Raw genomic sequence first — 27,586 nt, forward strand, 5'->3', positions numbered from 1 at the left:
TGGTAATCAAATTTAAAAGTGCTTGAAATCACTGAATGGTAAAGATTGCTTTAATTTATCAGTTGGTAGTAAAGTGAATAGTATATAGCATTGATTTAGGTTGATTCAACTTCTATTCTGGACAAAGAAAGATAACTCTAATTTTCAAAGAAGATTATATAAAGCATTGGTTTTAGGTTATTCAACAACCATTCTGGACAAAGAAAGATAACTCCAAACTATTGACTTGAAACTACAACCAGATGCTCCGCAGGGCTCAGCTTCATACGACCACAGAGGTCGAAACCTGAACAGTTGGGGTAAGTATGGACACAACATTTAAACTTGATACAGCTCTGAATTCGGATTGTGATTAGATAGTTGACACAACATAGGTTTCTGACACAGAATGAATGTGGTCTAAGAACTTAAACTTAAAAACTTAAAAATTTTAAATTGGACATTTACCTATTATGGTCCAATATCCAAAATATAAATACATGGTTAGATTCAGCATATCATAGAACCCCAAGAATTCAATTTTACACGAAATCAAATAATGTTCAATTTTAGACCCTTTAGACCTCAATGTGGACCAATCGATAACCTGGGCCAAATATTAAAAATCTAAATACATGGTTAAATTCAGCATATTGAAGAACCCCATATATTCAATTTTTGTTGAATTCAAACAAAGTTTAATTTTGGACCCCAATTTGGACCAACTTGAAAACTGGGCCCATAATCAAAAATCTAAGTACATGTTTAGATTCAGCACATCAAAGAACCCCAAGAATTCAATTTTTATTAAAATCAAACTAAGTTTAATTTTGGACCCTTTGGACCTTTAAATGTAGACCAATTTGAAAACAGGACCAAAAATTAAGAATCTAAATACACGGTTACATTTGGCATATCAAAGAACCCCAATAATTCATTTTTTTATGAAATCAAACAAAGTTTAATTTTTGACACTTTTGGCCCATTATTCCTAAACTGTTGGGATCAAAACTCCCAAAATCAATCCCAACCTTCCTTTTGTGGTCATAAACCTTGTGTTAAAATTTCATAGATTTCTATTTACTTATACTAAAGTTATTGTGCAAAAACCAAGAAAAATGCTTATTTGGGACCTTTTTTTGGCCGCTAATCCCTAAACTGTTGGTACCAAAACTCCTAAAATCCATCCCAACCTTTCTCTTATGGTCATAAACCTTGTGTTTAAATTTCATAGATTTCTATTTACTTTTACTAAAGTTATAGTGCGAAAACCATATGTCTTCGGATGACAACTACAAAAAAATTTCAATTGGGTTGTATAAAAATGCTTGTTATTTGCCCCTTTTTGGCCCTTTATTCCTAGACTGTTTGCCCCGTAACCCTTAAAATATATCTCAACCTTCTACTTATGATATTAAACATTCATGATTGTGGTACAATTGAAATACTTATACACAACTTATTGTTCTGAAAGTAGATAAATGCTATTTTTGGGCCCTTTGGGTCCCAAATTCCTAAACCTTAGGGATCATGACCCCCAATCCCAAGCTTCCTTATGTGGTTACAAACATTGTGTTCAAATTTTATTGATTTCTGTTTACTAATATTAAAATTATTATCCGGAAACCATCCGTCTTCAGACGACGTCGACGTGATACCAATATACGACCGCAAATTTTTTTTTGGTCTTATAAAAATAAGGGTGCTTTGAAACACCCAAGATATATATCTATTACACAGATCTTTTTTTAACTGAAATAAAATGTAGGATAAATTTCCTATAACTTTCAAATTCAAGGGAATAAGTTTTTTTTACCCTTTTTTATATGCAACTGGATGTGACATGTGACGTACTATGATTTGATGGTATTACTTCTTAAATAGGCTCACAAAGGCTGAGTTTATGGCCCAACTATCTTGCAAATTTCAAACTATATTTTCTGAAACAATATATCATTAAAACTACATTTAGAGAAAACAATTTTGCATTTCAGAAACAATATTATATTTCAAAACTTTCTTATTAAAATGAATGCACATACAACATGTACAATAAAAAAAAATTGGTGCATTTTACCAAAACTGAAATTGTTTCCTGGCAAAATGTGGAAACAACAAGCATAAAAATACTGTAACATTTAAGTAGTGATTAGATAAGGATTCAAGTACAAAATGTTTTAACTACTTGAAACACTTCAGACTATGATTTGTTTCCTGAATCTTAATATTAAATTTACCACAGACTCCAGATTTAAATCTGTAAATAAAATATAAATGGTCAGGTTAGATGCAATAAATACTGTGGTTTCCCAATTAAATAATAATTTTTTTTTTTAAATTTCAGTTTAATGAAATATAAAAAGTAAAACCACAAAAAATACTAAACTCCGAGGAATATTCAATCTGAAACTCCCTGATCACATGGCAAAATCAAATGACAAAATACATCAAAAACAAATGGACAACAACTGTCATATTCCTGACTTGGTACAGGCATGCATTCGCATTTCTTTGATATTTCATCACTTAATTTATTAGTGATTCTATAATAATGAGTCTGCCACTATTTTTCCCTTTTGCATGATTCTTAAGATAGACTACTACTAAAATTGTGAAAAACATCACGTGTCTTCTCTCCTTTGATGTCATAAGACAATAAATAGATTTCCATATGACATAAGTTTGATTTTAGTTATTTCCCTTGGCTGCTATTTGAAACTGGTAACCAATAATTACCCCCTTAACTTTATTGCAAGTTTTTCAAAATTGAGGGGCAGATTTTTGTCCCTTCTGTTATGATGCAAAATTTCTGTTACTTTCTCCTACTAGTAGCCCCTTTTGTGGTTTGTTGGAGACTTCTTTGGGGGTCATGACCTACAGTTAAGAGATCAATATTGTTTTTAATATTTATAGGGCCATTTTATTAACTTCCAGCTGGTTAAAATCAAAAATAAAATTTGGACCATTTACTCCGACAATCATCCACCCTTACATGTATTTCAGAATCACTTAAAATTTAACAGAATCTGAATGTTCAATGAATTTCCTTTATATACAATACAATTTTAAGCTTCTTTACATGATTTTCATCTCAGTACAATATCCAATTTAAAAGATGGAACAATGTAGACTTATAAAGGGACTTTATTCATGGGTACCTCATGCCATGGCAACAACAGGGCAGTAACTCTTGCTCAATTATGTCAATCAAAACCTCTGGTGATGTCCAGGTAATGCTAATTTTGTTGCATAAAAAAGAAGTGATTTCTCAACAGTATTTACATGGGACATTTCACACAATAATTATGTTTTATATCCAAGCAGGGGCATCATCTGTGTCCCTTCTAATATTTTATCATACTGTAAAAGTCTGTATCCAATTGAAGCTTTTTATCATATACAAACTATAAACAATGAGGTGGCTAGGACCTTTTTCGGGACGTTGGGATCGGGTGTTTTTAAGCTCGGGATCAGGGAATTCTTGTTAAATTTCGGGATATTGGGATTTAAACTTCTTTAAATTCGGGACCTCTGGATTTTTGGATCAGGACCCCTCTGACCCCCCTCAGCAATTTCCTGTACATATTTTTTTTAACATATGACATGACATTATTAAGGAAGTTTGTATGAATTCAGATTAACTTATGTAATCCAATGTAAAATTTTGACATGATTTAAAAATAAACTAGAAAAGTGAGTAGGCTATAAACAAATAATACCTTACCCCTCAAAATACTATCAGTATATTTTATATCATATAATGGATTATCTCCCCTTCAAATTGTTTGATGTTGATTATATTCTGACAGATGGAGGGATTAAAACTTCTTTAGTAAAGTCATGGCTTAATTTTAAAATTCTCAAGTTGTGTTTATATGAATGAGTTACATTTTGTACATTGGTTGACCCGAGATAAATCTGTCATGATTCTTATTGAAAATCACATTGGTCCCAACCAGGACCTCTGTGTTACAAATACCAACAAAGCTAAGTACAGGAAAATGCAAATAATCAAATGTTTTCAAAAATCAGCAAAGTTGACAGGATCAAGTGGACATATAAATGTAGTTCACCAGTTATATTCTAAAGTCCACCATGCTGTCTGTTGAATTAGATATTCAGTATTTTATTTTTAAAGAGGTTTCGATGAATCGCTTTGTCATGTCTTTACTAAAAATAAATAACTTTGCACAAGAAAATACAAACACAAGCAAACACAAATGAATGAACATGAAAATGTACAAACAGAAATAATAGCAGATCCACGGTGGGGAGGGGTTGGTGGACGGAACAACCCCCTCTTTAACTATCAATGCTTTTGAAAATGACTTATGGTTGGACCATAAACCCTTTATTCTGGTTTGGAACCCTCCTTTAAAAAAATGGCTGGATCACACTCCATCTCCCCCCCCCCCCCCCCCCCCCCCCCCAAAAAAAAAAAAGAAAAAACCAACTAACCCCAACTCCCTGCTCCTACCCACAAGCATATCAAATGGCCTTAGCTAAACCAATTGGTCCTAAAGATATGCCCCAAGAGTTTGCCTTCATGTATTCATTTTGATGTATTATTTCCAGTCTGGATCTGAAGCTCAAAAGAAAAAAAAAAGCCTGTCATTGCCACTCTTGAAACTTATCGAACTTTTTTTTTAATTTCCAGCAAAGCTAAATTTGTATCTCTGATAATTTTGCCTACCTCTGCCAACCAGTTACAAACATCATTAATGGTGAACCTCATCAACTGGTTGTAATCTGGTAAAATACGAGACATTTTTTCTTCTCTAGACACTTTCTGAAGTTATTTCACTTCTCTTTTCCTTTCAACTTCCTTGTCTGTATGTCTCATGCATATTCATAAGAAGAAGAGAGTAATCTCCCTTTAGAGACCAAAATTTCATTTCCTGTTGACAATTTTCACGTGGTGGAACATTTAATATGTTTAGTTGTACATAAGGGCTATAAAAATGCAACATGATGATGTAAGAAAATCATAATTAATGACTTCTTTAAGCATTATTAATTTCAGCTAACTTACAATTATAAAAAGGACAACTGAAATAAGACTTGGATCACGTTGGTTTGTTACAATTTTGCCGGGTTTACTATCCATGAATCATATGTGTCCTAAATAAAAAAAAATCGGGTATTCGTATGGATAGTAAACCCGGCAAATTATTTGTTACTAACCCCTTTGCTTTGATCTTGACACCTGAACAATTCTTGACGGGACTTATAAATACCAATACATTAATCATAAATTTATAAAATTATTTAGGTAAAATTTGAAGATTTAGAGAAAAGAAACCAATAAACGTAGTGTCTGTGCTGCAGTTGATGTCGCGCGCTGTGGTATCATGTCCGTTCACGCCCAATATACTTTTGCACCCTACACGTTCACACCTCGCACGTTTGCACCCAAGGTCCGTTTGCACTCTACACGTTCCCGCCCAATTTTAATTCAAATTCCAGTTGAATTATTGGAAAATCATGATTGTTGTTTTTAATTGCTTTTGTGTAAATAGTGAATGTATTTATAGCTTGGTATGAGTAAAAGATTGAATATTTTAAATGAAAAACACAAAAGATAATTGTTTTTAACAGCTTCGTCCCTTTGATCTGAAACAATAAAATATAGCAATACACTATTATAACCAAAACATGATCAAACATGATATAAAATTTATTCAACACACAAAAAGAAAAAAATGTAGTCAGAATCTCACTCCATTTGGAAACAAGTCAGTGAAACAAAGTTATAGCAATACACTAACGGTCGTTCCGGTCGTTCCGGCCCCAAACCGATCCGGCCCCAAGACAATCCGGCCCAAAGTCGATCCGGCCCAAGTCGATCCGGCCCCATAATAAAATATGAATTAACTATATTGATTTTGGAGGAATTTGTCACAAATTTTAACAGGATGAATAGAATTTGAAAAAAGTGTCCGATGATGGATGACAACAGGTCAGTGAAGTATTGGAGTACCAGTTAAAGAACCATTTTAAATCGATACGAAAATGAGAGTTATTGTGTCTGTTTGTATCACAGTTTCTACATTTTTTAATTATAAAGTTATTTTCCATTTTCTATTCTATTGTATAACACTTGGTTTTTTTTTTGTAACATCGAATATATAGTCAATATATTTTTCTTATTTTGACAATATTTTGAATAGTTGTGTGTAGATAAAAAAAAAAAGTCATATGAGTATCAATTATTTTTTATTGCCAGAAAATAACAAAACAATGACACTGAATGCACGTTTTCACTCTCTAAAATTTACTATCAGCACTTTTATAGTAAGGATTCGGCAAAGCAAACAACATTTCTCAATTTGAGAAATTTTAAGAACTGAAAAAGAAAAACAAAGTTTGGATGTATCAGTTTTGGGATCGGCTTGTACTGTTCATGTATGTAACTATTTGTTATTACATGTTACACAAGATGAAAGACTTGTTAGAATCACAGGATTACTGTACACATGGTACACTTTTAACATTATAATAAAAATGATAAACATTTATGAATTACAATTAATATATATATATGGACCATAATTTGGTATTCAGCCTTTGGTTTCTTTTTGTATCCTTTTTTATAAGTTCTAAAACTTTAACTTTTATTCTGTGGGTTGTGTTGGTGTTAGAATAGTATTAATGGAACAATTGAGTTTTTCAAGAAAAAAATAATATATTTTGATTCACCGTTTACTTGACAGGAAACCAAACAGGAAACCAATCTTTATTTTCTTTATTTTGCACAATATATTTCAAAAGACATAAATGAACACCATTACTAGTGTTACTTGCTTCATGTTAATATTTAAAATCTATTTTCAATGTTAAATTAAAGTTTTTTTTTAAACGCGACAGGAAACCATAAGAAACCGAAAGCATTTTTTTAGTTTTATTTTATTGCAAAATCTGCTTAAAATAATCTGAACAGTATACTTTTTCTTAAAATCCATCTTAAATGTAACAGTATTATAAAACTCCTAAATATGTGCTTGTTTTGAAAACAATTAGTACAATTTATTCAGAAATTTCCATATTTTCTTCATTGATACAGGATACCATGATCGTTGTATCTTGATGTTTTAGCCAAAAAAATGTATTTATATTTGGTTTTGAAATTCCAGTTATATACAATTTATTCCAAATCATTGGCAATGTAAAATTCTTTAAATCCAGTAAAGAAAAAAACTTTTAACTTGGAATTAAAATCTTTAAAATAGGCACCATGTGATATTTGTGACCTGTACACCATCTACATGGTTTCCACATTTTAACCTACTTTAGTGGGCTAAAATCAATAAAGTACTTCCTTTCAAGTCATGCATGGTAAAAGTTTACTTCTCCTTTGACAAGTTTATTGCGTTTCTGAAAAGTGTTTGCAAAACATGAATAAAAAAAAAAAATTAAAAATTGTGACAAAGATACCAACTTTGTACATTCCAAGTGTAACGGTATATTTCTTATTAAATAATCTTTATTCACCTAAAATATCCAGTAATATTTACTGCTGAAGCAAAATCAATCCAACGAGCATCGGCACAATGATAAGAGACGTAATGTCTATTGAATTTTCCAAGGACACTTTACATCGTTATCAGGAAACAAAGTGTGTTATAACGTCTGTCAAATCTGAAATCGATTTTGTCAAGTCATGGGGCATTTATTTTCACACAAGATCGTATGTAACATTATGCACATAGGAAAAATAATAGACCCCCGGCGCAATCTCTTTGAAAATTGTATTTTCCTTTTTTAAACAAGACGAAACAAGTCTACAGATTATGTTTGCTAACATCCCGTTGGAAACAAAAACAATGTTTAGACCTAGTATTTCATACATCCGGCCGTAAGGTGTGATCACATGTTAGTCACATATTTCACGTATGACCGGAAATGATTAGAACTTAACGACAAAAACAATTTTAATAAAAAAAAAGGAAATAACTGAACTTCTGTTTCGTTTGAAATGTAACGCATAACGATAACGTCATTTTCTAACTTAATTAAAACTAGAATGTAAATCATCTCTGATTTACCTGTTTGAACATCTCGCGAGAGTTCATATTTGCATATTGTTATAAATAATTCTATTACAACAAAGCAGATTACATCATCTTAAATTTGCGTTACAAATTGGAAACCAAAGTAACGCTAGTGTTCTTACACCTGCTACAGAAATACTTATAGTTTTCGGGATTTTCTTCTGACTATTCTTATTGGTCGATGTTCTTTATTATTTGAAAGCAAAAGTTACGAATTTGCCGGTGACGATTATCTATAAATCAGTCAGCGTTATGCACTTCGGAAGCGAAAAGTAACGCGAGAAACGACACAAAAATAATTGGGCGCAAACATGTAGGGTGCGAACATGTAGGGTGCGAAAGTGAAAGGGGGCGAACATGAATGAGCGCAAACACACCCGGATTCGCGCATTAGCTGATTTCGTCATATCTACACAGTAACACAAATAAAATTGTTTTTATACGACCGCAAAATTTGAAAAATTTTTCGTCGTATATTGCTATCACGTCGGCGTCGTTGTCGTCGTCGTCCGAATACTTTAAGTTTTCGCACTCTAACTTTAGTAAAAGTGAATGGAAATCTATGAAATTTTAACACAAGGTTTATGACCACAAAAGGAAGGTTGGTAATGATTTTGGGAGTTTTGGTCCCAACATTTTAGGAATTAGGGGCCAAAAAGGGCCCAAATAAGCATTTTCTTGGTTTTCGCACTATAACTTTAGTTTAAGTTAATAGAAAGCTATGAAATTTTGACACAAGGTTTATGACCACAAAAGAACGGTTGGGATTGATTTTGGGAGTTTTGGTTTCAACAGTTTAGGAATTAGGGGCCAAAAAAGGGCCCAAATAAGCATTATTCTTGGTTTTCGCACAATAACTTTAGTTTTAGTAAATAGAAATCAATGAAATTTAAACAAAATGTTAATGACTACAAAAGGAAGGTTGGTATTGATTTTGGGAGTTTAGGTCCCAACAGTTTAGGAATTAGGGGCCAAAAAGGGACCCAAATAAGCATTTTTCTTGGTTTTCGCACCATAACGTTAGTATAAGTAAATAGAAATCTATGAAATTTAAACACAAGGTTTATGACCATAAAAGGAAGGTTGGTATTGATTTTGGGAGTTTTGGTCCCAACCGAATAAGGGGCCCAAAGGGTCCAAAATTAAACTTTGTTTGATTTCATCAAAATTGAATAATTAGGGTTCTTTGATATGCCGAATCTAACTGTCATGACTGTGTATGTAAATTCTTAACTTTTGGTCCCGTTTTCAAATTGGTCTACATTAAGGTCCAAAGGGTCCAAAATTAAACTTAGTTTGATTTTGACAAAAAATGAATCAGTTAGGTTCTTTGATATGCTGAATCTAAAAATGTACTTAGATTCTTGATTATTGGCCCAGTTTTCAAGTTGGTCCAAATCGGGGTCCAAAATTGAACTTTGTTTGATTTCATCAAAGATTGAATAAATGGGGTTCTTTGATATACCAAATCTAACTGTGTATGTAGATTCTTCATTTTTGGTCCTGTTTTCAAATTGGTCTACACTAAAGTCCAAAGGGTCCAAAATTAAACTTAGTCTGATTTTAACAAAAATTGAAATCTTGGGGTTCTTTGATATGCTGAATCCAAAAATGTACTTAGATTTTTTATTATGGGCCCAGTTTTCAAGTTGGTCCAAATCAGGATCTAAAATTATTATATTAAGTATTGTGCAATAGCAAGTCTTTTCAATTGCACAGTATTGCGCAATGGCAAGAAATATCTAATTGCACAATATTGTGAAATAGCAAATTTTTTTTTAATTAGAGTTATCTTTCTTTGTCCAAAATAGTAAGCAAGAAATATCTAATTGCAAAATATTGTGCAATAGCAAGATTTTTTTTTAATTGGAGTTATCTTTCTTTGTCCAGAATCAACTTAAATCTTTGTTATATACAATATACAATGTATATTCACTTTTTACTACCAACTGATAAATCAAAATAATCTTTACCATTCAGTGATAACAAGCAGTTTTTTTACATCTTAATATTTTATGATGTATTTAAATGAGTAGTTATTGTTGCAAACTCCATTAGAAATTTTAATTGAGATTAGTTTTGGAATAAGGGAAAGGGGGATGTGATTAAAAAAATTGGGTTAAATTTTTCTCATTTCAGATTTCATAAATAAAAAGAAAATTTCTTCAAACATTTTTTTGAGAGGATTAATATTCAACAGCATAGTGAATTGCTCTAAGAGAAAACAAAAATTTTAAGTTCATTAGAACACATTCATTCTGTGTCAGAAACCTATGCTGTGTCAACTATTTAATTTTAGATTTAAATAAGTTTGAAGAAGAACTCTTTAATTGATTTGTAAAATCTTGACATTTGTTTTGTGTAAAAAAAAACCATGTAATGTCAAAAATTTGATCACAATCCAAATTCAGAGCTGTATCACGCTTGAATGTTTTGTCCATACTTGCCCCAACTGTTCAGGGTTCGACCTCTGCGGTCGTATAAAGCTGCGCCCTGCGGAGCACCTGGTTATAAATGATTTTGTTCAAATAGGCTATTTGCCAATTCCCGTAATTGACCCTGTAATTAGAGATCCCTCTTTCAGTTGTCTCCCTTATGAGGGACATTAATTTTCATTTATAATGGAGAGCTAGCAGAACAAGCAAATTTACCTGTGAGTAATATTTAAGGCTTTCAAATCTTTTAATTACATTAATGTGTTGCTAATCACTTACAATTCATCATACTTTGCATTGGCAAAAGCTAATTTTGTCCACTATGGAACCAGTCTATGATTGACAAAGGGAAGGAATTTGTTTAAAAACTGTATAATAACAGTAATTGGCAAATGGACTATTCAACTAGATATTTTGTGTATAAAATCTTTCCCTTATTCAAAGTAAGCTATTTTAGGAAGGCATGCACGAAATCACCAGACACTAAACATTGTTAAAGGAACTTTCAAAACAGGGGTTTTCCTAATTTTGGACACGCATTTCATAAAAACTTGAGAGTGAAACCATACAAACAGAAGATTTTATGAAATAAAACTATGTTATGAATGTCTTCACACATTTTTATCCAATTATTGGTTTTATCAGTTTGAATGAAGTGCAGTCATATTAACTCGTAGGTGCGCTGATACACTGGACTGAACCGTACTTACAAATGTACACTTTTGGTATTTAGCTAGATTTTGTCTCCCAATAACCTTTTGACATCAAGCAACAATTAATGTTTAATTATGAAGTCATTTTTTTTTTTAAATTGTGATGTCAAACATTATCAAAGTTTACAGGAACTTGTGAGATTTTACATAATGGCGGATGAATTTGCATACAAGCTTAAATACGTCTATTTCAACAAGCTCAATTTTGAAATATCAAGCAGCTTTTTAACAATAATGATTAAAACTCTTAAAATGATGGAGAGGGGTGTGGGTTAACATCATTTCCGGAATCATGTCTTTCACCGGAAAAGTTGTTATTTCCCACACCTTTATGGCGTCACTTACCAGATAGATCGTGTAGTTGTGTCCCTTCCCTATTAAAAGTTTCTAGCAATTTGATAATCCATTAATCGTCATTCTGTAAGGTAGTACATGTACAGAAATAATTTAAGTTCTGAAAGTTCATAATCTTGATTCCTGTACATGTATGACTGAGAGAGGGTGACCATCTTATTAGATTTTAATTTCAAAAATACTTTATGCAGTATAAATCAAACTTTTTCATCCGTTTGCTCAACATGTGTAAGATTCAACAAAAAATCATATCCCTGAACTGCCATATTGCTTTGGTCCTCTGACTCTGTCCCTTTCAGTGCCTCTCTTGGAGGGTGGTCAATTATGTGATCTTGTTGGCTTCAGTATGTCCATTTCCCCTGGTTCATGACTGGCCTAATGCCTGTTTCCCCATGGCCTTTAAATAAGTATTGCTATTTGGCAGCCATTTCTGGACATCGCAAACGTTCCTGTAAAATTTTTACAATTCACAATAGAAAATATCTGACGCCACAATGAAAAAGATCAACTGGTGCCAATTTTCAGTTCAAGCGGAACAGATCTCCAAATAGCTAAAATTTATATGAGTATTTCTTTTAAAATGCAATTTCTTATTATTGAGAGACCCACCCAGCATGCCCAGTCACATTATTCCTATTAATTAAAATATTGCAACTATTTCTAAATTTATAGTATTAATTATTTGTAGCCTGATTGATGATTAACAATGTTGTAATAAACTATTATTTATCTTATCTTATCTAAGACATAACTAGTTTTTTCTAAAAGATTTATTTTTTAATAATTGCAGGTTATATGGAGTATTATAAATGGATCGTTTTGTTCATTTAAAGTAAAGTAAGTAACTCATTTACAATAGTAGATAGTATGTATAAAATTTGATTTCTTTTCCTTACCCTTCTACTGTTTTCATCTCTGACTTGGGAACCTGGTAATTTTTCGGAAAAAAATTTCCAAGGAGGTACTTCTTTTCAACTGTTACAGTTTTTAACCTAAGACTTCACAGTAATGTTGTAAACATATTGAAGGTGTGCCCCTGCTATTATGAAATTGTAAAGAATCATAAGCAGCCTACATGGATTAGTCACAAACACTGTAACCTGGCCATTTGAGACGCTTTAACCTCAATTGCAATAGACAATATATTATTTACCTTTGAATTTCTGTAGACCTACATTCAGAATATATGTTGTTTTGTTAATATTAATATTTAGTTTCAATATACATGTATCAAGTTGTGAACTCAAATTTCATTGTCATATATCAATTTGGTTGATTCACGGGTATAGGAAAAAAACATGAATTTATATGTTCAACAAAATATTTTACTTTTATAAGCTTGAATGCAGGCAGACTGTGATAAACCTAGGAAATTTACAATCCATGTAAATGTGTACCCATTAAAGTAATTTACCTTTGAATTCAAATGTTGCAAACATTGATGATTTTGATTGGTTTGATGTCTGTTAGTGGAAACTTGTGTAAATAATATCATAATCTGTTCCAGGGCAAAGACACAAAAATTTTGTAGGAATGAATACAGCTTAACAGGGTTATGTAACAGATCATCTTGTCCTCTTGCCAATAGTCAGTATGCTACAGTACGAGAAGAAAAAGGTAATTTACTGTTCATCAGGATTGTGTTAGAGATGATTTACAGTCAGAAAATAGTTGAGTTTAAAGAAGATTTTTCTACATAAAACTAGGATTTATATAGTACATGTAAGATTATATAAATCCTTGGTTAAAAGCAGAAACATATTACCTAGACCAAGCTTAGAATACAATAAGCTTATCTATATTTATCCCAAATAGAATAATATTTTTTTTCCTGTCAGTATTTTTGTGTAAGCATTCCATGTATTAAATATTCCTTGAACAATATAAATTAAACAGTTCTACCTAATAGATATGCATCTTGCATCAAACATAAACACTTGGCATTTTCTGGCTTCGTGTACACTTCAAAAGGGTCTGAATTTGGAAGAAAATAAGATGAGAAATGGCAACTTTCCTGTAGGCTTTAGTTATACGCAGGTCAATTGAAAGTTTATATTGTTTCTCATCCAGTCTCATCCATCAATACATAATTGCATTTGAATGTGTTATTTTCATTTTAATAATTGGTCATAATAAATTTGCATGAAGTATTTGCCACTGGACATAAACATGGATGCCAACCATTTGGATTTTCCATAATATTTCCTATTTTGCGATCAAAACTATGCTTTTACGGTCAAAGTTGAATAGATACGGATTCCCGGTCATTGCTGTTCAATTTTGTAAAACGCGGATATTTATCATTACTCTCCCGGCCTTGTCTGGTATTTAGAAAACGTCAATGTAATCCTTCCGGTTTCTAGGGAGTTATTGACCTACCGTTTGGTAGCTAACTGACTTCTGAAGAGCGAAACTTGCATTTTACAAAGTAGCTTTCCCCCTTTCCCTACTTCTCCTTGACAAAACAAAAATGCACGAGTCCAGGCCGTCTGAACAACTAATGAATGGAATACTTACTATAGATTTGCACATCACTTTGCACAGTTGCAACCATTCGTCAGTAATTTTTTTCAGTAAATGCAATGTTTTTGAATGTTTACTGAAAAGTTCTCAAAATTACTGAAAATTTGATAGATTGTTACTGATTGTGTCAAAAGGGGGTTGGCATCTATGTGTTAAGCAACAATCAATCTTATTAATGGTACCAACTTTTATGGTTCTTTCTTGAACTTTTTGTTGATACATCACATTATAAGCAGTGTTAGTGCTCCAACAGTACCTAAAGAAGACAATAATTTGAAGCTTGTAAATATTGTATATATAACATTGTTGATATGTTTGTATTTAGGTATCTGTTATCTATATATGAAGACAGTAGAAAGAGCAGCTTTTCCTGGAAGATTATGGGAAAAAGTGAAGTTGTCCAGAAGTTATGAAAAAGCACTAGAACAGATAAATCATCATTTAATATACTGGCCAAAGTAAGAATACCTTAAAAGGGTTGAATGCTTCCTGTTGCAGTTGTATTATTATGTTAATGTGGTGAACACATATTTAATCTGTAAGAAGCCTGGAATGTTTTACATGATACTTTGCATTATTGTAAAAAATAAAATAACAAAAATACATTAACTTTGAGGAAAATTTGAAAAGGAAAGTCAAAAATCAATAAAGTTGCAAGGTTATATATAACACCTGCAGTAATGGATGTTGTGTTGTATTGGGAAAGCAAATAATGTATCAAATTGCTGTCTGAATTCATTTTAACAAGCAAACCAACTAGTATTTTGTTTAGCTATAAATTGCTTCAGGAAAAGGTTGTTAGTATAAAATGAGCGCAGTGGAATAAGAATAATGCTTACCATCCAACTTCTGTTATTTAATGTCTGTGTAAAGAAATTGAAATAAAATAATCACCTCTATAATACAAATGTACAAGGCACTGGTTAAAAAAGTCTGACTTTGACATGAAACACCTATCCAAATGATGTTCTATAGATAATAAGTTCTTACAATTGTTTGGTTAGTCAATAATTTATTGCTTTGTTTTTTGACAGGAAGTTATAATGTAATTATAATTCAAACCATTTTTTCATTGACAATTGATCTGCTGGCATTGAGGGAAAATATTTTTATTCATTCATTGTAAAAAAAAAAATGGAATCCAAAATACCAGGCTGATAATATTGTATGCCAGACATCCTAGCAAAAATAGATTTCAATGTTCTTCTAAGAACAGAATATAAGTTTAATTTAATAATCATAAAAATAATGTTTAGAACAAATTACTTATAGATTGACAATGTGAAGGAAGTTGATAGTTGACAGAACAAAATTTTGCTGGTTATAATATAAATTATTTCCCTTTATCATTAGAAGATTAGCTAAATTACATTTACGCAATACGGTAACTTCCTATTGAAAAACAATTATAGACCAATAAAACAATGTTTTGAACTAATAATTTATAAAAGTTATGTTAAATAGAATAGAAGTGTTTATTGTCAAAGTTAGACCTTTTAAACTAGTGCCTCATTATGGTAAGTCATTATTTTGTTGGAATTTCATGGCAAAGTTATTAATGTAATAACTGAAGATGAAAGGTAGGTATAAAATTGTTTTCACTGCACTCACTTCTCACTAACAACTACAGGGAATTCAAACTGCAATTCGGTAAAATATTTAAGCAATTGCCTTATTATTAGATAAGCACTGCCAGTTTATCATTCTCTGTATACCAATGCAAGCATAATATTTCAAAAAGTGTAGAGACATTTTTCAGTTTCTGCAAGTTTTAATGTAATAGCTTGTTATTTTATGCCCATGAGTGTAAATTAAATCCACCATCATGTATTGTGGAAGAGGCTGAAAGAATATCAAAGTTAGCCACTATAAGTCACTGTTAGGCCTTCAAAACCAATATATCTTACAGTAAGCTATATAAGGCATTAACATGACAAAATGTAACACAATACAAACAAGAAACATCCAGTCATAAATCCATGTTTATTCTCAAGAAGAACTATAACACTTTCTCATCTTGATATGCACATAATGTGTACCATTAGACTTAAAGATAGATTGGCATTTTTAGTTTGACATTTATAGTCAGATTGAAATTTATCTGTTTTTATTTTTATTTTTTTCAGATTTTTGAAACATAAATGTAAACAGAGATTTACAAAGATAACACAGTATTTAATAAAGATAAGAAAACTCACATTAAAAAGACAGTAAGTATTTATTATGATGCTAGTTTTGACCCCTACAAGTCTGACTTCCTTTCACTAAAAAAATTGATCGTAATTTATACTGAAATGTTTATGTTGAAGATTTTTTGATAAAAGAGCTCCTGTAGTGTTTTATCTTGTTAGGATGTTCTAAATTCTCTTTGTAAAACACATTTAGTGATTTAAATCAAGTCATTCTTCTTACCTTTATGTTGCCAGTTATGAAAATATGAAAATAGTTTTAAATTCAATTTTGCTTTCAAGTTTTGGCCTATCAACATCTCTTATTTTTTCTGTTATCCAATCTGATACCCAATATAAACTTTCAGTGGTTTATAAGCAGTTTTAATTTTTTTAAATTATGTATGAATTATGGCTCGGATATAAAAGTGGTGTTCCAAACAGAAGTTGTAGTTCAAATTACAGCCTTTCCTTTAGAGGTAGTAGCTGAGTTCATTTACCCTTCTAAGTAACTGGTCCTTACCTACCACCATTAAGTAATAAATTATCATATTAGTTATCAAAGGAATGTGTAGAAATGCTCCTTTTACTATTAGGAGCACCAGAAATAAAACAAGTTTTGTTAAAATTTGTTTTCTACTCATAAATTTCTATGATTTATCTCCCTTTGATCTATTTATGCACAAAATGAATAATGATTTGTCAGACTGTATTCTTCTCATCTGAAACAGCTTGGTCACTCTGAACTGGGACAATATCCCTAATGCTCCTTGAAATAAGGAACTCAAAAGTCACATGTAAACAAAAAAATCTCTGTGTAGTGATATTTGACACATTTCTTTGATAAACACATGACTGAGCTGAACCATTTGTGTTAATTTAGAAAGTAGGGGAACACAGAATAAATCTGTAAAAAGTATGGAGCTATTAAATGTGTTCAAAGTATTAAATTTTCAAAGAACTTATTGTGTTAAAAATGGGATTTTTTACATTGAGGAGCTGCATCATAAAAGGATACTCGGGTTTGCTAATTTACGGATAAAGTAATCTTACTTCGTACCCAGAAAATTTAACCACATATGTGAAAATGTCTCAGGTTCGAAACGAGCCATCATACATATCCAAGTTAACGATATGGACTGAGCAACAGAAGATAACGTCACCATTACGGCCTATGGAGAAACTAATACGCATCTTGACCCAACTATATGAGCAGCAACAATGTCCGCTAGGGTCTTTTATAGAAACTCCTCTTTTTATTCAACTAGGATTCTGATTAGTCTGATTTCAAGCTTAAGAGAAAAAAAATACAGCCGTAAATCCTAAGAGGATACATCTTTTATGTTTTGAGTGTTTTGTACAATATAACCTTTGAATTTGTGCAAACTCATCTAAAATATATTTAATTTTGCATAGGCATCATAAATATGAGTCTTTTATGACATAAAACAGATATTTGAGTAACTATTTCTTCTCAGCTTCCAATTTGCATAAGGTGTGGGAAGGATATATCTGTATATTTTTTTCTCTTTTAAATCTTGTTTTGTAGCATTTCAATAAACAGAGGAATCCTACAGGAACTGTTTGTCTAATGAGTTGCCTTATGTATCTAAATTTGTAATACATAACATACATGACAAAGGGTGGTATTAAAAATGCTAGTTCACATCTCTACAAGTCCATGCATCCATGTATAAGTAGTTCAAATGATAACATATCATAGAAACATATAATGCTATCTTTTTTTTTCAGAAAGAAATTAGTTCCATTAAGTAGGAAGGTAGAAAGAAGAGAAAAAAGGAGAGAGGTAATATAAGATACAGTTGAATTATCTCCCTTATAGAACTCAAAACAATATAACTATGTACAAATGTTCTCTAGCTGTAATATACTTCTTCTTGGTTAAGCTTTTCAAGATAAAACATAGAAGCAACTTTTTTTGTTAAAGTACATGCCTTGAAAACAAGTAAACTTTGCATGGAATTAATTTTAAATACTAATTTTTCTTAATTATTTCATCTTCTGTTTGCACAACAATTATTCATTTATTATTTTGTATTTATATTTAAGAAAAGCATCCAGATTGTACTTATTTAGTCTGATAGAATATCAGGTAGTCTGTTTCTAATAGAAATATTATTGTTTCAATATTAACATCTCATCTGATACTTGATAAATAACTATTATTTGCTATAAAGTAAATAGGGATAAAAAGGGTGAAAAATAAAAGATGGTTTCAAAGAGAGAAATTTTGACTTCTTCATAGGCAGAACATTTTTTTTGACCGTCAATTACATTTGTTGTAAAAAAATCTGGAGACATTACACATTTTATATTATCTACCCATGCCAACTTATGATGTCCTTTGTTATTCTTATTTCATTTTAATTTTAGGAAAAAGCATTGGTAGCAGCACAAGTAGACACAGCCATTGAAAAAGAATTACTAGAAAGATTAAAACAGGGAACAGTAAGTATATATCTTGCAATAATCTTTAATTTATAATAGAATGTAATGCATTTTTATGCCCCACCTACGATAGAAGAAGGGCATTATGTTTTCTGATCTGTGCGTCTGTCCGTCCGTTTGTTTGTTTGTCCCGCTTCAGGTTAAAGTTTTTGGTCAAGGTAGTTTTTGATGAAGTTGAAGTCCAATCAACTTGAAACTAAGTACACATATTCCCCATGATATGATCTTTCTAATTTTAATGCCAAATTATAGTATTGACCCTAATTTCACGGTCCACTGAACATGTAAAATGATAGTGCGAGTTGGGCATCCAGGTACTATGGACACATTCTTGTTTTAAATAGACTTATATGATAAGTTAATCTTATTATTTTAGGTAATGGAAAGGACTAGCATTTTATGTTGATTTGTGAGTCAGGGTCTTATGTATAATTTCATGAAAATCGGGAAAAAAAACAGCATAGTGTATTGCACAAAAGCAAAAATTGAATATAAATTCAAATCATATAACCAATGCTAAGTTCTTTGACTACTGTTATTCTGTGTCAGAAACCTATCATGTGTGTCAAATATTAAATTACAATCCAAATTCAGACCTTTATCAAGAGGGAATATTGTGTTCATTTTTGCCCCAGCTGTTCAGGGACCTCTGCAGTGTATTTAGCTGTGCTCAGCAAAGCATTTTCTTCTAATTATATTAGAGATGAAATTCACTCTTCATAATTTTTCAACCTAATTAGTACATCAAAGGTTTGGTAAATTTTGTAACTACTAAATTCTGAAATATTGCGAGGTAATTATTTGTGAAAAATGCGACAGAGTTGTAAACGCAATAATTTAAACTCACATTTTGAAATATTTTATATGAATTGAACAGGATTTTTCTCAAAATCGTAAAAAATTAATTTGCATTTATTTAAGTCTGAATTGACAAAATTGCAATAATAAATGCATGCAATAATTTCTGAATTTACAGTAATTCAACACAACATTTCCAAGAATTAAAACATAAATATATGCAGTATTTCAGTATCCTCAAAATATTCAATTGGTAAATTAAGAATCTGAAAAATTAAGATCTCCAAAATTTTGGCATACTTGTTGCCTCAAAATTGCATAATCTACACCCATGTAAAAATATGTTTTTCTGTATGATAGTTCTTATTAGTTGCTCAATGATATTAAATACTTTTAAATAGACATGATTCCAAAAGGGCACATGCACATGTGGGGATTAAAATTGATATAGTTATCTATATGTCAAGAATTTTGATATTGACAATTTCTTGACACATGCTTTCACATTTTGATATCTTTACTTATAATATGACGATATATACAAATTCCCGACACATGCTTTCACATTTTAATATCTTTACTTATAGTATGACGATATATACAATTTCCCGACACATGCTTTCACATTTTGAATTTTTTACTTATAGTATGGTGATATATACAATTTCCCAACACATGCTTTTGACAAAGTGATTGATGAGGAAGAAGTAGAGAGTGAATCAGAGTCAGAGACGGAGAAAGACAAAGAGGATGAAGAGGAGATGGAGGAGGAAGAAGAAGAGGTCAGTTTTATATTTTTATTAGTTTTTTCTATATAAGTTTTTTGCCAGTTTATTTAGAAACAAAATGATTTTTTATGCCCCGCCATAGCAGAAAGGGCATTAAGTTTTACCCTTGTCCATTCGAACGTATGAACGTAAGTATGTATAATGTGTGTATGTACGTCCCAAAGTTGGTTTCTTTTCTCTAACTTAAGTTTGCTGCAACCAAATGTTATAACACTTATAGACAATGCTTATTACCAAATAACACAGATCAAGTTTGAATTTTGGTGGCATCACTTTTACCGTTCTAGAGTTATGCCCCTTTAAATATGGAAAAATTGCTTAATTTTAAGTTTCCATTCTCTAACTTTAGTTTGCCTTAACTAAATGTTATGAAACTTATACACAATGCTTGTTACTAAAAAACCCAAATCAAGTTTGAGTTTGGTGGTGTCACTTTACCCACTCTAGAGTTAGGCCATTTTATAAATGGAAATATAACTGAATTTTTAGTGTGGTCTGTAAATTTAGTTTGCTTCAACCAACTGTTTAAAACTTTTAAAATGTTATAACACTTATAGACAATGCTTATTACCACAAAACACAGATCAAGTTTGAATTTTGGTGGCATCACTTTAACTGTTCTAGACTTGTGCCCTTTTATAAATGGAAACATTGCTGAATTGTTTAGTGTCTGTTCTGTAACTTTAGTTTGCCTCAACCAAATGTTATGAAACTTAGACACAATGCTTTTTACCACAAAACTCGGATGAAGTACAAACTTTGGTGGCGTCAATTAGACTGTTATTCAGTTATGTCTCTATATATATTTATATGATGTGCAATGGAGACATTCCCCATTTATTATGCATTAAAACCTAAAAAAAAATTTAATGTCAAATCGATGAAGATACTTGCCTTTCAACTTGATTAATATTGCTACCATTTCTATTTATAGACTGACGATGAAATTGAGTATGTGGCAGAGGATGAAATAGAAGAAAGTGATCTTTCTGATATGGAGGTAATTTATACTATATCGGTGTTAAATTATTGATAGAATGTTTTGATATTAATGCACTGGAATCTGACCTTAACTTGCACAATATGACTTAACATCTGAAAAGCAATGATAAACAAGATATAAACTTGGATACTCAAAAATAAAGAAGGTCAGCGAAGCAAACAATCTATGTCAGGCGCATTGTGACAAAAGTATAGATGATCCTAACACTACTTGTTTGAGAGACATAAACTTGGGAAGAGCATAGTGAATTGAGTATTATATGTAGCCTTTTTGCCTGACACAATGACTAACTTTTTTTGATATATTTACCTATTCCCCAAATTGCATATTTACACATGTTTAGATAATCGTATTACAATTGGTTACTAATGTAAATCATGATACTTAGTATTATCTAGATGATGACCTAAAATTCTCTCCAAAACGAAAATTTCACCAAAATTTCACCAAGTTAAAGATGAATCTTTAGTTCGACCAAAACTTATCATTGTTTTATTCTGGTTGCTGGTGAAACAAAGTATAAGCATTTTTTACACAAATACAATCAGATAAATTAATTATCACATTTTATTTTCATCAAATTTCTATTTTAAGATATCAGCTGTTTGAAGCATCATGGAGCCTCTTTTAACCCATTCACTGCACTCGTTAATCAGAAAGCTTTTTACATGTGACTTAAGCAGATATTTTATTGTATCATTATGCAAAAAACTCAATAATCAGTACATAGCTTGCCATTTTGTGAGCCCTGAGCAAAATTATATGCCAAGTACTGCAGATTTAAATTACACTTATTATGCCATGTTGTAGCTTTTTCATTTAGAAGTTTACTTTTAAAATCTTATATACATGTAGCTACATAGTGTATAAATATCATATTGTTACATTTATATTCATTATGAACATAAATATCATGAATTTTCGTCACAAAGTATACCAGTATGTTTATTTTTTTCAGGATCGGGAAGCAATGTTTGCATCTGACAGTGAAGAAAGTAGTTCCGAAGAGGAGACAAGTAAAGCCAAGGGGAAACGTCCTAGAAAACGACCTAAAGTGGAAATAGAATATGAACATGAACTTGATCAACCCTCTACATCAAAAATGAAAGTGAAATCATGATTTCTATAATGTGTTTTTGTCTGTAAATAAATATTTGTAGAAATTGTGTAATATTATTCAAGGAGATAGACTGATAGTTAATTGAACCAGAGAACTCCATAAACTTAATCATTTATACTATTTACTATTTAATATTTAATAATAACTGCTGGTATGAAAACAAGAGGCTCTCAAGAGCCTGAATCGCTCACCTTAATTCTTTTGGTTAAATCTCTCATCAATGATTTTTTTGGCTTTTCAATTTATTTAAATGTTTTTTGGATCGTCCTATTTTCTTCAAAAGCCCCAAAAAAATCATTTTCTCCTATGTTCTATTTTAGCCATAGGAGCTATGTTTCTTGACATACAAGGAAATAAAATATAAAATTTATACTAGATACTCTGAAACTCATTTATTTAGCCTAAGTTTGGCTGAAATTGATACAGCAGTTTCAAAGGAGAAGATTTTTTAAAGTAAGTCAACATGATGAACAAATTGTGAAAAAAGTCTTTAAAGGGCAATAACTCCTTAAGGGGTCAATTGACAATTTTGGTCAAATTGACTTAATTGAAGATCTTACTTTGCTGAACATTATTGCTGTTTACAGTTTATTTCTATCTATAATTATATTCAAGATAATAAACAAAAACAGCAAAATTTCCTTAAAATTATCAATTCAGGGGCAGCAACCCAACAACAGGTTGTCTGATTCATCTGAAAATTTCAGGGCAGATAGAAATTGACCTGATAAACAATATTACCCAACGTCAGATTTGCTCTAAATGCTTTGGTTTTTGAGTTATAAGCCAAAAACTGCATTTGACCCCTACGTTCTATTTTTAGCAATGGCGACCATGTTTGTTGATAGATCATAACTTCGGATACAATTTACAAACTAGATACCCTAAGGAACATTCAGTTAAAGTTTGGAAGTATTTGGCCAAGTAGTTTCAGAGGAGAAGATTTTTGTAAAAGATTACTAAGATTTACGAAAAATGGTTAAAAATTGACTATAAAGGGCAATAACTCCTAAAGGGGTCAACTGACCATTTCCGTCATGTTGAATTATTTGTAAATCTTACTTTGCTGAACATTATTCCTGTTTACAGTTTATCTCTATCTATAATAATATTCAAGATAATAACCAAAAACAGCAAAATTTCCTTAAAATTGCCAATTCAGGGGCAGCAACCCAACAACAGGTTGTCTGATTCATCTGAAAATTTCAGGGCAGATAGTTCTTGATCTGATAAACAATTTTACCACATGTCAGATTTGCTCTAAATGCTTTGGTTTTTGAGTTATAAGCCAAAAACTGCATTTGACCCCTACGTTCTATTTTTAGCAATGGCGACCATGTTTGTTGATAGATCATAACTTCGGATACAATTTACAAACTAGATACCCTAAGGAACATTCAATTAAAGTTTGGAAGTATTTGGCCCAGTAGTTTCAGAGGAGAAGATTTTTGTAAAAGATTACTAAGATTTACAAAAAATGGTTAAAAATTGACTATAAAGGGCAATAACTCCTAAAGGGGTCAACTGACCATTTCCGTCATGTTGAATTATTTGTAAATCTTACTTTGCTGAACATTATTGCTGTTTACAGTTTATCTCTATCTATAATAATATTCAAGATAATAACCAAAAACAGCAAAATTTCCTTAAAATTACCAATTCAGGGGCAGCAACCCAACAACGGGTTGTCTGATTCATCTGAAAATTTCAGGGCAGATAGATCTTGACCTGATAAACAATATTACCCCATGTCAGATTTGCTCTAAATGCTTTGGTTTTTGAGTTATAAGCCAAAAACTGCATTTGACCCCTATGTTCTATTTTTAGCAATGGCGACCATGTTTGTTGATAGATCAAAACTTCGGATACAATTTATAAATTAGATACCCTAAGGAACATTCAGTTAAAGTTTGAAAGTATTTGGCCCAGTAGTTTCAGAGGAGAAGATTCTTGAAATAGTTTACGACGACAGACGACGACAGACGACGGACGACGACGGACGCCAAGTGATGGCATAAGCTCACTTGTCCCTTCGGGACAGGTGAGCTAATAAGAAAATGAAAAAGTAAACTAGAGATGAATTAAACCTGAAAAGTTGTAGCACACAGGTAAAACAAATCATATTTTGCTACATAGATATAAGAAGATGTGGTATGAGTGCATATTAGACAACTATCCATCCAAGTCACAATTTTTTAAAAGTGAACCATTATAGGTCAAAGTAACATGGAGCCTTGGCTAAAGCCGCCTTACAGGGCCCCAAAATGACTAGTGTAAAACAAAAATTATTAATAACATCAACAATCAACAACCTCTGAAAAACAGGTTCCTGACTTAGGACAGGTGCAAACAAATGCAGCAGGGTTTAAAAGTTTTAACAGGTGCCAACCTTCATCCTAACCTGAAGTAATAGTGAAACATCACAACATAAAAAGACCCACTATAAAATATCAATTGAAATGGCTGAACTCAATCAAAAGACATAGTAACAAAAACCAGTAAACATATACTGAAGGAATAACTTAACATTTTATTGTGTTAGACATACAGTTAAAGGACAACATTTTATTGTGTTAGACATACTTTTAAAGGACAACATTTTATTGTGTTAGACATACTTTTAAAGGACAACATTTTATTGTGTTAGACATACTTTTAAAGGACAACATTTTATTGTGTTAGACATACTTTTAAAGGACAACATTTTATTGTGTTAGACATACAGTTAAAGGACAATGTTTTTTTCAAAATCATTATTTGGTCATTGACCATGCAAAATATGAAGGTTGTTTTTTAAGGAGACAGTAATGTCAATTATTTATAAAGACCTCAATGATTTATATATCCTCGTTATGTTACACAATTCCCGTCTCTCATTTGTTAATTTTCCATAACCTCATATGATTAGGTAAGCTTTCTGAAAGTTTGATTAAGCTCCACTTCTAACCTAGAATCTCTGAAATTTGAAATCAGGCTCATGTGAGCATGCAACTGTCTGGTGCCTTTTCACATTCATCACTCGTTAACTACCAGTACCTGTTAACCATATTGTAGGGATATATTTGATGTATAGAAAAGCCATACTTTCATCAATCCATAAGAGCAAAACTATTATTTAGTTGTATTTGGCAAGACTTTTAGGAATTTTTGGTCCTCAATGCTCTTCAACTTAGTACTTTATTTGGCCTATTTAAACTATTGAGTCTCTTGTAGATGAAATTGTCTGGCGAAAATACAAAATTCTAATTCTGGTACCTATAATGAGTTTATTTAGACAAAACACTTTATCAAAAGCCTTGAAATTCAATGGTCACAATATTCACACAAAGTGTAGAACATAAATTCAATAGTCCCACAAAGTGTAGAACATAAATTCAATAGTCACAATAGTCACACAAAGTGTAGAACATAAATTCAATGGTCACAATAGTCACACAAAGTGTAGAACATAAATTCAATGGTCACAATAGTCACACAAAGTGTAGAACAAAAATTCAATGGTCACAATAGTCACACAAAGTGTAGAACATAAATTCAATGGTCACAATAGTCACACAAAGTGTAGAACAAAAATTCAATGGTCACAATAGTCACACAAAGTGTAGAACATAAATTCAATGGTCACAATAGTCACACAAAGTGTAGAACAAAAATTCAATGGTCACAATAGTCACACAAAGTGTAGAACATAAATTCAATGGTCACAATAGTCACACAAAGTGTAGAACATAAATTCAATGGTCACAATAGTCACACAAAGTGTAGAACATAAATTCAATGGTCACAATAGTCACACAATAAATTCAATGGTCACAATAGTCACACAAAGTGTAGAACATAAATTCAATGGTCACAATAGTCACACAAAGTGTAGAACATAAAGCAAAGTATAAATTATCAAATCATATACACTTTGTAAAACATAAAACTCAGGGATAATGTTTTTGGAAAATAATTGTATTAGAGGATAACAAGACACCAGGTGTACAAATTATCAAACTGAGGGGCATTTAATAAATCCATAACAAACATTAGGTAAGAACAACAAAACTTCATGGCAACAACTTTTGCCACTACGAATTTGCCATTTAAGAATGAAATGAGATCTGGATATAATTTCCAAAAGGGTACACCAAGATGTCATGATTGACTATCAGCCTTCTAAACAATTGAAATTTAACCCATAATGCAAACATTTGAATTTTCTCTGCTTACTCACTATCATTGACACCATAAGTAGTTTTCTTTTTGACAGACCTCTTATCCCAAAATTTAACTTGGAATTTTAGATAAAAACTTTCAAAGTCAATTCACTAAGCAAAACTGTCTGCACAAATATGAGATGTCACAAGGCTAATACAACTTTCTACCAAATATAATTTACCTACAGTCAGTGGTTTGTCCTAAAATTACCTAATTTTCTTTAACTGATTCTTGTTGCCATTGCTAGTAACGGCACACCTAGGTCTTGCTTCGTGACTGTCTAGGGCAACACAAAATACACCCTGTCTATTAACCCTTTTGTTCTATAATGAAGTTAACACAAATTATTACATAGATTGCAATGAATTATATTGATTTCCAGTTAAATAAAAACCAGTAATTTCACATGTGTAATAAACTTGGTTATTTAACTCTCTGATGTCATACAACAATAGGCGTTGTCAAGACGTTGATAACAGCGGATCGAAACAAATTGTGAATGCGTAGAAAAAAGATATAATTCCTTACATGTTTTACATTCATTTCTTTAAAAAAAACATTTGCCAATGTAATAAAAAGAATAACTAATAAAAGAATTCAAATATCGAAAAAATATTCAACTCGTGACCAAACAACACTGATAATTAAATCATGCGCTACGCGCATTCGTGAATTAATGTGTTGTTCGGTCACTCGTTGAATATTTTTCTCTATTTGAATTCTTCGATTAGTTATTCTATAAGTATCTGAGTGTTTTGGAATTATTTTTTTTATCTTTGACCACATTTATTTTGTGTCAGAAACCTATATCATGTCAAAAATTTGATCACAATCCAAATTCAGACAGTATCAAGCTTGAATAGTGTGTCCAAACTTGCCCAAACTTTTCATGGTTCCAACTCTGCAGTCTTATCAGGCTGCCCTCGGCGAAGCATTTTATTCTTTTATTATTTTGTAATCTTACCAGGACGTTTGTTTTCTA

General features: G+C 31.4%; 2 protein-coding genes across 51 annotated transcripts in view; one reads left to right on the forward strand and one right to left on the reverse strand.

Annotated features, from left to right (window-relative positions):
* LOC139520909 (lymphocyte cytosolic protein 2-like) overlaps positions 1–4,857 on the reverse strand; it is an 87,048-nt gene extending 82,191 nt beyond the window's left edge. For 17 of the 50 annotated variants that reach the window (XM_071313993.1, XM_071313958.1, XM_071313991.1 and 14 more), the window contains exon 1: positions 4,673–4,833. In XM_071313993.1, coding sequence (XP_071170094.1) covers positions 4,673–4,747 — 75 coding nt within the window. In that variant the 5' untranslated portion in view covers positions 4,748–4,833. Of the gene's footprint in view, positions 1–4,672 lie in introns of all 50 variants that reach the window. The other 33 variants (XM_071313981.1, XM_071313973.1, XM_071313960.1 and 30 more) reach the window with 7 other exon arrangements.
* LOC139520916 (protein MAK16 homolog A-like) lies at positions 4,848–22,444 on the forward strand. Its single transcript, XM_071313997.1, has 10 exons — positions 4,848–4,955; positions 12,323–12,369; positions 13,040–13,149; positions 14,381–14,513; positions 16,182–16,265; positions 17,976–18,030; positions 18,618–18,692; positions 20,138–20,272; positions 21,213–21,278; positions 22,240–22,444. The coding sequence occupies exons 1-10, from the start codon at positions 4,941–4,943 to the stop codon at positions 22,399–22,401; spliced, it is 882 nt and encodes a 293-aa protein (XP_071170098.1). The 5' UTR covers positions 4,848–4,940; the 3' UTR covers positions 22,402–22,444.
* The last annotated feature ends 5,142 nt before the right edge of the window (positions 22,445–27,586 follow it).

This window comes from Mytilus edulis, chromosome 4 (genome assembly GCF_963676685.1).
Source record: "Mytilus edulis chromosome 4, xbMytEdul2.2, whole genome shotgun sequence".
NCBI lineage: Eukaryota > Metazoa > Mollusca > Bivalvia > Mytilida > Mytilidae > Mytilus > Mytilus edulis.